At 39.6% G+C, this 12,849-nt stretch overlaps 1 protein-coding gene across 1 annotated transcript in view; it reads left to right on the forward strand.

Moving 5' to 3' along the window:
* CCDC7 (coiled-coil domain containing 7) overlaps window positions 1–12,849 on the forward strand; it is a 166,766-nt gene that overhangs the window by 137,004 nt on the left and 16,913 nt on the right. The window contains exons 20-25 of the mRNA XM_039839666.1: window positions 401–508; window positions 2,465–2,572; window positions 4,547–4,654; window positions 6,627–6,734; window positions 8,700–8,807; window positions 12,644–12,751. Of these exons, the coding sequence (XP_039695600.1) occupies window positions 401–508; window positions 2,465–2,572; window positions 4,547–4,654; window positions 6,627–6,734; window positions 8,700–8,807; window positions 12,644–12,751 (648 nt within the window). The remainder of the gene's footprint in view (window positions 1–400; window positions 509–2,464; window positions 2,573–4,546; window positions 4,655–6,626; window positions 6,735–8,699; window positions 8,808–12,643; window positions 12,752–12,849) is intronic.

Consider the following 12,849-nt stretch of genomic DNA (forward strand, 5'->3'; position numbering starts at 1 on the left):
AGGTCTCTTCAGGTCACTGAACAATGTGATTCCAAAGGCCTTTACATTCTTTTTCATTAAAGTCATGAGTCTCAACATTTTGTGGGGATATGTGCTGTTCATCAGTGTCACAACTTAGAGCTCACAAGGGTCATAGAGTATGACTCAGCTTGCAGAGTTTGCTGGCTTTTGGTTCCATCTCTATAAACTATAAGCATTAACTAGGGAATTGCTTCCTTAGCTCTCTTAGAGTTAGGTCTCTCATTTGACTCACCAGGAAACAGCTAGAGTTTGGAATATATACTATATAACTCTGAAATTGAGAGAAAGTTTTGCTCCATACTTGTCCAAATTTAGATTATTAGTATTTGACAATATCTGATTTTTCAATTTAGTAGAATAAATGGATTTCTTTATGTAGCACATGAAGAAGTACCTGATTCAAAGGTTGTGCTTGAAACTCAAGAGCCAGTGTCAAAGACCCAAATGCAAAAGAAGATTAAAAGGACTCGAAGGGACGGACTGACTCGTAAGTCTAAATATGATAAATGAGTTCATATGTTGATTTAAAATGTGAATATCCTAAGATAACTAGAGAACAAAAGCAAAGGTTTTGATCCATTTTGTTTCAATCTTCTTATTCTGAGACTGTTTTATACTCATGATTCATGTGTTTAACCTTCACCAAGGGCAATAACTGGCCAATAATTTTCTCATAAAAGATGTGTACGTTTTATTTAACCCTGGGAGACTACTGGCCAAACAAAACAAGTGCCTCTGACTGACCTGTGTCAGTGTCTCTTTGAAATAGGCTCTAATGGGTGAACAGAGCTATCACAGAGACCAGAAGCTCAATAACCAAATGGTAATGACAGGTATCCAGGTTAAAGCAGGATGTCCCACTGGAGATCCTCCATAGCAAACCCTAACTGTAGCATATACTGTCAGAACCTGGGAGTTAATGCAAGTGATATGTCTTACAGATAATACATCTATATGCTAATAATACATATATTCAATAGTAGATGCGATAACAATTAAGTTCGCCATAGGCTGGCTTGGAAAAAGTTTCTCTTGGTGGTGGTGGCCCCAGACCAGAGAACATTATGTATTTGCCCTCATCCAGCTGTCAGGGCTTGTGGGGATCACAGTTCCCAATGCATCCATATCAAAAAGGCCCAAGAAATGCAGCATTCTCTCACATGCACATTGGTCTCTATCTTTGCCATAGTTTCTCATGTCTACTGGGGATACAGCTCCTTGGGTATAACCCCTAGTCTTATTTATTTTTGAAAGATGAGATTGGAGTAAATGTATATGTGTTGCTCTGATTCATATCAAGATTCAGTGTTAGAGGTAGAGGGACTAACACTTATTATTCATAGTGACCACCACCCTGTGGACCCTAGTAGGGCTACATGTTGGTCCATAATCTTACCATGAGTATCTTGGTGAAGAGACTATCATTCTATCCCTTTGAGACCACACTGTGTGATAATCAGATGCATAGGTCTTTTCATTGCACACACCATCAGTAGGGGGCACAGGATTATCACTTTTACATCATTCTTCTATCCGGGCCACAGTCAATAGTGAATGCTGGAAATTTGTGCATTAAGATCTGATTTGTCAAAACCCATTGACATGTCTTATGAGAAAGTTTCATTGAGCTTTACAATCGTAGCATTGAAGAAAGCAGATCTAGATATCTGAGTGTTTGCAACAGTTTTGCCGTCTGTTGTTCTCAGTCTCTTGTGCACAAGAGGCCACCAGAATGGCTCTCCAGGATACTGCACTGTCTGGAAAGGTAGTTACCTATGTTTTTCAGTGTGGAAAGTCACTCACCTCATGTGGGCCAAAACTGTTGGAACCCAAATTGTGCTCAGCTGAGGACAGAGATGGTCTTATGTTCGCATCCTTTTATGTTCCTTACTATTTTCCTCCCCTTCTTTAGGCAAAGTGGCCACTGTCAGCACACTGTGAAATCAAAGGTGTTTTGTAATAGAGTTCACAAGAGGTCATTCTCACTCATTAAGTTTAACAAGGTTGTCTCTTTCATCATGCAGGCAACATACCGAGTTCTAGGGTTTCTTCTTGTTACTGAGAAGTATGATTCCAAAGGACTTTACATTCTCTTTCATTAAAGGCATAGTCTCAACAGCTTGTGGGGATATGTGGTGTCCATCAGTGTCAGGACTTAGTGCTCACAAGATTCATACAGTATGACCACCTGCCGGGGCCGATGGCTTTTGATCTCATCTCTGAGAATTGTAAGCATTAACTAGGGAATTGTTTCCTTGGCTCTCTTAGAGTTAGGTCTCTCATTTGATTCACTAAGAAACTCAGCCAGAGTTGAGAATATATACTATATAACTGCGAAATTGAGAGAAACTTTTGCTTTATACTTGTCCAAATTTAAAGTATAGGTATTTCACAATACTTATGATTTTTCTATTAAGTAGACTAAATGGATTTCTTTATGTAGCTCATGAAGAAGTACCTGATTTAAAGGTTGTGCCTGAGACTCAAGAGCCAGTGTCAAAGACCCAAATGCAAGAAAAAAATAAGAGGACTCGAAGGGATAGACTCACTCGTAAGTCTAAATATGATAAATGAGTTCATATGTTGATTATAATGTGAATATCCTAAGATAACTAGCAAAAGCAAAGGTTTTTATACATTTTGTTTGAATTCTCTGATCCTGAGACTGTTTTATACCCATGATTCATGTGCTTAATCTTCGCCAAGAACACTAACAGGCCAATAATTGTCTCATAAAATGTACGTACTTTTAGCTAACACAAAGAGATAACTAACCCAAAAGAAATGAGTGCCTCTGACTGATATGTGTCAGTGTCTTTTTGCAATAGGCTCCAATGGGTAAACAGAGCTATCACATGCAGAAGCTCAACAACAAAATGGAGATTAGAGGCGTCCAGGTGAAGGCAGTTTGGATTGTCTGTTGGAGATCCGCCAGAGCATACTGTAACTGCAGCGAATTCTGTCAGAACCTGGGAGTTAATGAGAGTGATGTGTCTTATACATAATACATCTACATGCCAATAATACATACATTTATTAGGAGAAGTAATAGCAATTGAATCTACCTTAGGCTTGCTTGTAAAAATGTTTCTCTTGGGGGTGGTGGCCCCAAACCAGAGAACATTATATGTTTGCCCTTCATTCTGGTGCCGGTGCTTGTGGGGATCAAAGATCACAGTGACCCAGTATCAAAATGTCCCAAGTAATGCAACATTTTCTCACATGCCAATTGATCTCTATCTTTGCCATAGTTCCTCCTATCTACTGCAGACACGGCTGCCTGGATATAACTCCTAGTCTTATTATTTTTGAAAGCTAAGATTGGGTAAATGTATATGGATTTCTCTGACTCATATCAAGATTCTGTGGTAGGGGTAGAGGGAATAGTGCTTATTAGTCATAGTGACCATCATTCTGTGGATCTTAGTTGCGGTTACATGTTGAGTCCTCCATGGCCCATAATCTGACCATGAGTATCTTGGTGAAGAGACTATCAAGCTATTCCTTTGAGACCCCACTGTGTGGTAAACAGACCCATAGGTCTTTGGTAAGGCCATTGCCCACATCATCAGTAGGCGGCACATGATTATCATTTTTACATTACTCATCTGTTCGAGCAGAAGTCAGTGATGCATGCCTGGTTATTTGTGATTTAAGATCTCATTTTGTCAAAACCGATTGACACGTCTTATGAGATAGTTTCATTGACTTCTACAACCATAGGATTGACAAAAGCAGATTTAGAATTCTGAGTATTTGCAACAGTACTGCCATCGGTTATTCTCAATCCCCTTTTCACAGAAGAGGCCACCAGAATGGCTCTTCGGGATACTGCATTGTCTGGGAAGGTAGTCATCCATGTTTTTCAATGTGGAACTCAACCACTTCATGTGGGTCAAAACTGTTGGAGCCCAAATAGTGCTCAGGCAGAGATGGTCTTAGCTTTGCATCCTTTTATATTCCTTTCTATTTTCCTCTCCTTCTTAAGCAAAGGGGCCACTGTCAGCACACTCTGAAATGAAAAATCTCTCGTAATACAGTTCACAAGATGTCATTCTCACTTACTAAGTTTAAAAATGTTGCCTCTTTCATCATGCAGGCAACCTACCCAAGTCTGTCAGGTCTCTTCAGGTCACTGAGCAATATGATTACAACAGCTTTTACATTCTCTTTTATTAAAGGCATGAGTCTCAACAGCTAGTGGGGACATGCGCTGTCCATCAGTTTCAAGACTTAGAGCTCACAAGAGTTATAGAGTTTGATTCAGCTTGCAGAGTTCGCTGGCTTTTGGTTCTACCTCTATAAACTATAAGCATTAACCAGGGAATTGCTTCCTTAGCTCTCTTAGAGTTAGGTCTCTCATTTGCCTCACCAAGAAACTCAGCCAGAGTTTGGAATATATACTGTATAACTGTGTGAAATTGAGAGAAAGTTTTGCTGCATACTTGTCCAAATTTAAAGTATAGGTATTTCACAATACTTATGATTTTTCTATTAAGTAGACTAAATGGATTTCTTTATGTAGCTCATGAAGAAGTACCTGATTCAAAGGTTGTGCTTGAGACTCAAGAGCCAGTGTCCAAGGCTCAAATGCAAGAAAAGAATAAAAGGACTCGAAGGGACAGACTTAGTTGTAAGTCTAAATATGATAAATGAGTTCATATGTTGATTTAAAATGTGAATATCCTAAGATAACTAGAGAACAAAAGCAAAGGTTTTGATCCATTTCGTTTCAATCTTCTTATTCTGAGACTGTTTTATACCCGTGATTCATTCACTTAGTCTTCACTAAGGACAATAACCGGTTTATAATTACCTCATAGAAGGTGTGTACCTTTTAGCCAACCCTGGGAGATAACTGACCCAAACAAAACAAGTGCCTCTGACTGACCTGTGTAAGTGTGTCTTTGCAATAGGGTCCAATGGGTAAACAGAGCTATCATAGAGACCAGAAGCTCAACAACCAAATAGGGATGACAGGTGTCCAGGTGAAGGCAGGATGGATGTCCCTTTGGAGAACCTCCAGAGCATACCCTAACTGCAGCAAATCTGTCAGAATCTGGGAGTTAATGCTAGTGACGTGTCTTATACATAATACATCTATATGCCAATAATACATACATTCAAGAGTAGATGCAATAACAAGTGAATTTACTTTTGGCTGGCTTTGAAAAATTTTCTCTTGGGGGTGATGTCCCTAAAACAAAGAACATTATATGTTTTCCCTTTATTCTGTTGCCAGGGCTTGCGGAGATCATAGTTCACAGTGCATTAATAGCAAAAAGGCCCAAGAAATTCAACATTGTCCCACATGCCCATTGGTCTCTATCTTTGCCGTAGTTCTTCATATCTACCGGAGACACAGCTACCTGGATATAACCCCTAGTCTTATTTATTTTTGAAAGCTGAGATTGGGGTAAATGTATGTGGGTTTCTATGATTCATATTAAGATTCAGTGGCAGAGGTAGAGGGACTAGAGCTTATTATTCATAGAGACCACCACCCTGTGGACCCTAGTAGGGGCTACCTGTTGAGTCCTCCACGGTCTATAATTTGAACATGAGTACCTTGGTGAAGAGACTATCAATCTATTCCTTTGAGACCCCATTCTGTGGTAATCAGACCCACAGGTCTTTGATAAGGCCATTGCCCACATCATCAGTAGGGGGCACATGATTTTCATTTTTACATCACTCATCAGTCTGGGCAGGAGTCAATGGTGCATGCCTGAAAATTTATGAATTAAGATCTTATTTTGTCAAAACCAATGGATACATCTTATGAGAAAGTTTCATTGACCTCTACAACCATAGGTTTGAGAAAAGCAGATCTAGAATTCTGAGTCATTGCAACAGTCTTGCCATCTGTAGTTTTCAGTCCCATGTGCAGGAATTAGCCCACCAGGATGGCTCACCAGGATACTGAACTGTCTGGAAAGATAGTCATTTCAGTGTGGAAACCTACCACAGGTGGGTAAAACTTTTGGAGATCAAGTAGTGCATCGCTGAGGACAGAGATGGTCTTGGTTTTTGGATCTTTTTATATTTCTTATGATTTTCTTCTTTTTTAGGCAAAGTAGCCACTGTCAGCACACTCTGAAATCTGAGGTCCGTTGCAATATAGCTCACAAGATGTCATTCTTACTCACTAAGTTAAACAAGTTTATCTCTTTCATCATGCAGGCAACTGACTCAAGTTTCTAAGGTTTCTTTCAGTGTGGAGAAGTATGATTCCAAAGGCTTTTACATTTTCTTTCAGTAATGCTTTAGTCTCAATGATTTTGGGATATTTGGTGTCCATCAGTGTCATTATAGAGCTCACAAGAGTCATAGAGTGTGACACACCGGCAGGGGCCAATGGCTTTTGATCCCATCTCTGAGAACTGTAAGCATTAACTAGGGAATTGCTTCTTTAGCTTTCTTAGAGTTAGGTCTATCATTTGACTCATCAGAGAAACTCAGCCATAACTTGGAATATATCTTATATAACTATGAAATTGAGTGAGACTGACTTTTGCTGCATACTTGTACAAATTTAAAGTATAGGTATTTCACAATACTTCTGATTCTAATATTTAGTGGACTAAATGCATTTCTTAATTTAGCTCTTGAAGAAGTACCTGATTCAAAGGTTTTTCCTGCGACTCAAGAGCCAGTGACAAAGACTCAACTGCAAGAAAAGAATAAAAGGACTCGAAGGGACAGACTTAGTTGTAAGTATAAATATGATAAATGAGTTCATATGTTAATTTAAAATGTGAATATCCTAAGATAACTAGAGAACAAAAGCAAAGTTTTTCATACCTTTTATTTGATTCCTTTGATCCTGAGACTGTTTTATATCCATGATTCATGTGCTTTGTCTTCACCAAGGGCAATAACAAGCCAATAATTGTCTTGTAAACAGTGTGTACCTTACAGCCAACCCTGCAAGATAACTGGTCCAAAAGAAATGGGTGCCTCTAAATGACCTGTGTCAGTGTCTGTTTGTAGTAGGCCCCAATGGTGAACAGAGCTTTCACAGAGACCAGAAGCTCAACAACCAAATGGGGATGAGGGGACTCCAGGTGATGGCAGAATGGATGTCCGTTTGGAGATCCTGCAGAGCATACCGTAACTATAGCATATTCTGTCAGAACTCGGGAGTTAATGCGAGTGATGTGTCTTATAGATAATAGATCTATATACCAATAATACGTATATTCAATAGTAGAGGCAATAACAATTGATTCTTCATTAGTCTGGCTTGGAAAAAATTTTCTCTTCACAGTGGTGGCCCCAAACCAGAGAACAAGTTTGCCCTTCATCCTGGTGCCAGAGCTTGCGGAGGTCACAGTTCACGATAAATCTATAAAAATGGCCCAAGAATTGCTACATTCTCCCACATACCCATTGATCTCTATCTTTGCCATAGGTCCTAATATCTACTGGAGACAAGGCTGCCTGGATATAACCTCTAGTCTTATTTATTTTTGAGAGCTGTGATGGGGTAAATATATATGGGTTTCTCTGACTCATATCAAGACTCAATGGTAGAGGTAGAGGGACTAGCACTTATTCATAGTGATCATGACCCTGAGGACCCTATTAGGGGTTACATGTCGAGTCCTCCAGGGTCCATAATCTGACCATGAGTACCTTGGTGAAAAGACTATCAATCTATCCCTTTGAGACCACATTGTGTGGGAATCAGAGCCATAAGTTTTTTGATTGCCCACATAATCAGGAGGGGGCATATATTTACCATTTTTACATTACTCTTCTGTCCGGGCAGGAGTCAATGGTGCATGCCTGGAAATTTGTGAATTAAGATCTAATTTTGTCAAAACTGATTGAAATGTCTTATGAGAAAGTTTCATTGACCTATATAACCATAGGATTGACAAAAGCAGATCTAGATAACTGAATCTTTGCAACAGTCTTGCCATCTGTTGTTCTCAGTGTTGTGTGAACCGAAGAGGACTCCAGAGTGGCTTGCTGGGACACTGCACTTTCTGGAAAAGTAGTCATCCATGTTTCTCAGTGTGAAAACTCACCATGGGTGGTCCAAAACTGGAGTCCAAATATAGCTTAGCGGAGGACGGAGATGGTCTTGGTCTTTGCATCTTTTTATATTCCTTATTGTTGTCCTCCACTTGTTTAGGCAAAATGGCCACTGTCAGCACACTGTGAAATCAAATGTCTTTTGTAATACAGCTCACAAGATGTCATTCTCACTCACTAAGTTTAACAAGGTTGCCTCTTTCATTATGCAGGCATGTACCCAAGTCTGTCAGGTCTCTTCAGGTCCCTGAGCAATGTGAGGCCAAAGGCCTTTACATTCTCTTTAATTAAAGATATGAGTCCCAACATCTTGTGGGGATATGTCCTATCCATTAGTATCATGACATAGAGATCACAAAAGTTATAGAGTATGACCAGGCTTGCAGGGCCTATGGCTTTTGGTCCCATCACTGAGAACCATAGCATTAACTAGGGAATTGCTTCCTTAGCTCTCTTAGAGTTAGGTCTCTCATTTGACGAACTAGGAAACTCAGCCAGAGTTTTGAATATATACTATGTAACTCAATGAAACTAAGAGAAACTTTTGCTTCATACTTGTCCAAATTTAAAGTATAGGTATTTCACAAGACTTCTGATTTTTCTGTTAAGTGGTCTAAATGGATTTCTTTATGTAGCTCATGAAGAAGGACCTGATTCAAAGGTTGTGCTGGAGACTCAAGAGTCAGTGTCAAAGATCCAAATTCAAGAAAAGAAGAAGGGGACTCAAAGGGACGTAATGACCCGTAAGTATAAATAAGATAAATGAGTTCATAGTTTGATTTACAATGTGAATATCCTAAGATTAGTAGAGAACAAAAGGAAAGTTTTTCATACATTTTCTTTCAAATTTCTGATCTTGAGACTATTTTACACCTATGATTCATGTGCTTAGTCTTCACCAAGGGTAATAACTGGCCAATAATTGTCTCATCAAAGGAGGGTAAATTTCAGGCAACACTAGGAGATTACTGGTCCACAAGAAATGGATTCTTTACACTGGATTGTGTTACTGTGTCTTTGCAATAGGCTCCAATGGGTGAACAGAGCTTTCACACAGACCAAAAGCTCAACAACCAAATGAGGATGAGAGGGCTCCAGGCGAAGGCAGGATGGATGTCTGTTTAGAGATCCTCCAGGACATACTGTAACTTTAGAAAATTCTGTCAAAACAAGGGAGTTAATGCGAGTGATGTGTCTTATACATAATACATCTATATGTCAATAATACATATATTCAACAGTGGAGGCAATGACAATTGAATCGACCTTAGGCTGGCTTGGAAAAATTTTTCTCTTGAATGTGGTGGCCACAAACCAGAAAACATTATATGTTGGCCCTCTATCCTAGTACCATGGATGATGGGAATCACAGCTTCCAGTGCATCGATATCAAAAAGGCCCAAGAAGTTCAAGATATTTCACCTGCCCACAGTTCTGCATATCTAATGGAGGCATGACTGCTGGGATATAACCCCTAGGCTTATTTATTTTTGAAAGCTGGGATTGGGGTGAATATATATGCGTTGCTCTGATTCATGTCAAGATTCAACGGTGGAGGTAGAGGGACTAGCGCTAATTATTCATAGTGACCAGCATTCTGAGCACCATAGTTGGGGCTACATGTTGAGTCTTCCATAATCTGAAGATGAGTACATTGCTAGAGTCTATCAGCCTATCCTTTTGAGAACACATTGTGTAGTAATCAGACCCATAGTTCTTTCCATTGCTCACATCATCAGTAGGGGGCTCATGATTACCATTTTGACATCACTCATTTGTCCGGGCAGGAGTCAATGCTGCTTGCCTGGAAATTTGTGAATTAAGACCTGATTTTGTCAAAACCAATTGATACGTTTCATGAGAAAGATTTATTGACCTCTAGAATCATGGGATTGACAAAAATAGATCTAGATATGTGAGTCTTTGCAACAGTCTTGCCATCTGTTGTTCTCAGTCCCGTGTGGTCTGAAGAGGACTCCAAAGTGGCTTACTGGGACACTGCATTTTCTGAAAAAGTAGTCATTCATGTTTTTCAGTGTGAAAACTCACCATGGGTGGGCCAAAATTGTTGGAGGCCAAATAGAGCTAGCAGAGGACAGAGATGGTCTTGGTGTTTGCATCCTTTTACATTCCTTATTATTGTCCTCTCCTTCTTTATGAAAAATGGCCACTGTCAGCACATTTGGAAATCAAAGGACTCTTGTAATATAGCTCAGGAAATGTCATTCTCACTCACTAAGTTTAACAAGGTTGCCTCCTTCGTTATGCAGGCAATGTACCCAAGTCTGTCAGATCTCTTCAGGTCACTGAGCAATGCGATTCCAAAGGACTTTACATTGCCTTTCATTAAAGGCATGAGTGTCAACAGCTAGTAGGGACATGTGCTGTCCATCAGTTTCAGGCCTCAGAGCTCGCAAGATCCAGGGTGTATGACCCAGGTTGCAGAGTCCTCTGGCTTTTGGGTTCATCTCGGTGAACTGTAAGCATTAACTAGGGAAATGCTTCCTTAGCTCTCTTAGAGTTAGGTCTCTCTTTTGACTCAGCAGGGAACCTCAGTCAGAGTGGGGAATGTATCCTATATAACTATAATTCAAGACAAGAAAAAGGAGACTTGAAGGGATGGACTGATTTGTAAGTATAAATATGATAAATGAGTTCATAGTTTGATTTAAAATGTGAATATCCTAAGAAGAAAAGCAAATTTTCCATACATTTTGTTTGAGGTTTCTGATCCTGAGACTGTTTTATACCTGTGAATCACGTGCTTAATCTTCAACAAAGGCAATAACTGGCCATTAATTGTCTCATTGAAGGAGTGTACATTTCAGCCAACCTTGGGAGATTACTGGTCCAAAAGAAACACGTGCCTCAGATTGACCTGTGTCAGTGTCTCCTCGCAGTAGGGTCCAAGGAGTAATAGAGTCAGAACCTCAATAACCCAATGCAAACAAGAGAGTTCTCGGTGAAAGCAAGATGGATGTCCCTTTGGAGATCCTCCAGAGCATACCGCAACTGCAGCAAATTTTGTCAGAACCTGAGAGTTAATGCGAGTGATGTGACTTATACATAATACAACTATTTGCCAATAATACATGTATTCAATAGTAGAAGCAAGAAGAATTGAATCTACTTAGGCTGACTTGGAAAAAAATTTCTTTTGGTAGTGGTAGCCCTAAAGCAGTGAATATTATATGTTTGAGCTTCATCCTGCAACCAGCTCTTGTGGGGATCACAGTTCACAGTGTTTCAATATCAAAATATCCCTAGAAATGCAACATTCTCTCACATGCCAATTGATCTCTGTCTTTGCCATAGTTCCTCATATGTACCGCAGACACACTAGCCTGGGTATAACCCCTAGTCTTATTTATTTTTGAAAGCTAAGATGGGTTAAATGTATATAGGTTTCTCTGATTCATATCAAGATTCTGTGGTACATATAGAGGGTCTAGCGCTTATTATTCATAGTGACCATTACCTTGTGGATCTTAGTTGAGATTATATGGTGAGTCTTCCATCGTCCATAATGTGACCATGAATACTTTGGTGAAGAGACTATCAATCTATTCCTTTGAGAACCCATTCTGTGGTAATCAGACCAGTAGTTCTTTGGTAAGACCATTGGTAAGACCATGATTATTACTTTTATATCACTCTTATGAGCGGGCAGGATCAATGGTGCATGCCTGGAAATTTGTGAATTAAGATCTCATTTTGTAAAACCATTTGACATGTCTTATGAGAAAGTTTCATTGACCTACATAACCATAGGATTGACAATAGCAGATCTAGAATTCTGAGTCTTTGCAAAAGTCTTGCCGTCTGTTGCTTTCAGTCCCTTGTTCACAGAAGAAGCCACCAGAATGGCTCTCTGGGGTACTGCAGTGTCTGAAAAGGTAGTCATCCATGGTTTTCTGTGTGGAAACTTACCCACCTATTGTGGGTCAAAAGTGTTGGAACCCAAATGGTGCTCAGCTGAGGATGAGTATTGTCTTATGTTTGCATCCTTTATATTCCTTACAATTATTCCTCACTTCTTTAGGCAAAGTGGGCACTGTCAGCACACTCTGAAATCAAAGGTCTCTTGTAATACAGCTCACAAGATGTCATTCTCATTCAAAAGTTCAACAAGGTTGCCTCTTTCATCATGCAGGCAAGCTACCCAAGTCTGTCAGGTGTCTTCAGGTCACTGAGCAATGTGATTCCAAAGGACTTTACATTCTCTTTCATTAAAGGCATGAGTGTCCACAGCTTGTGGAGACATTTGCTGTCCATTAGTTTCAGGACTTAAAGCTGCAAGAGTCATAGAGTATGACCCAGCTTGCAGAGTCCACTGGCTTTTGGTCCCATCTCGGTGAACTGTAAGCATTAACAAGGGAATTGCTTCCTTAGCTCTCTTAGAGTTAGGTCTCTCTTTTAACTTACCAGGGAAACTCAGCCAGAGTGGGGAATGAATGCCATATAACTCTATGAAATTAAGAGAAACTTTTGCCGCCTACTTGTACAAATTTAAAGTATCGGCATTTCACAATACTTCTGATTTTTCTATTAAGTAGTCTAAATGGATTTCTTTACATAGGTGATGAAGAAGTTCCTGATTTAAAGGCTGTGCTTAAGACACAAGAGTCACTGTCAAAGATCCAAATTCAAGACAAGAGAAAGGGGACTCAAAGAGACAGACTGATTCGTAAGTTTAAATATGCTAAACGTGTTCATAGTTTGATTTAAAATGTGAATATCCTAAGATAACTAGAGAACAAAAGCACAGTTTTTCATACATTTTGT

The sequence above is a fragment of the Pteropus medius genome, unplaced genomic scaffold, assembly GCF_902729225.1.
Source record: "Pteropus medius unplaced genomic scaffold, Ma_sr-lr_union100, whole genome shotgun sequence".
In the NCBI taxonomy this organism is placed as follows: domain Eukaryota; kingdom Metazoa; phylum Chordata; class Mammalia; order Chiroptera; family Pteropodidae; genus Pteropus; species Pteropus medius.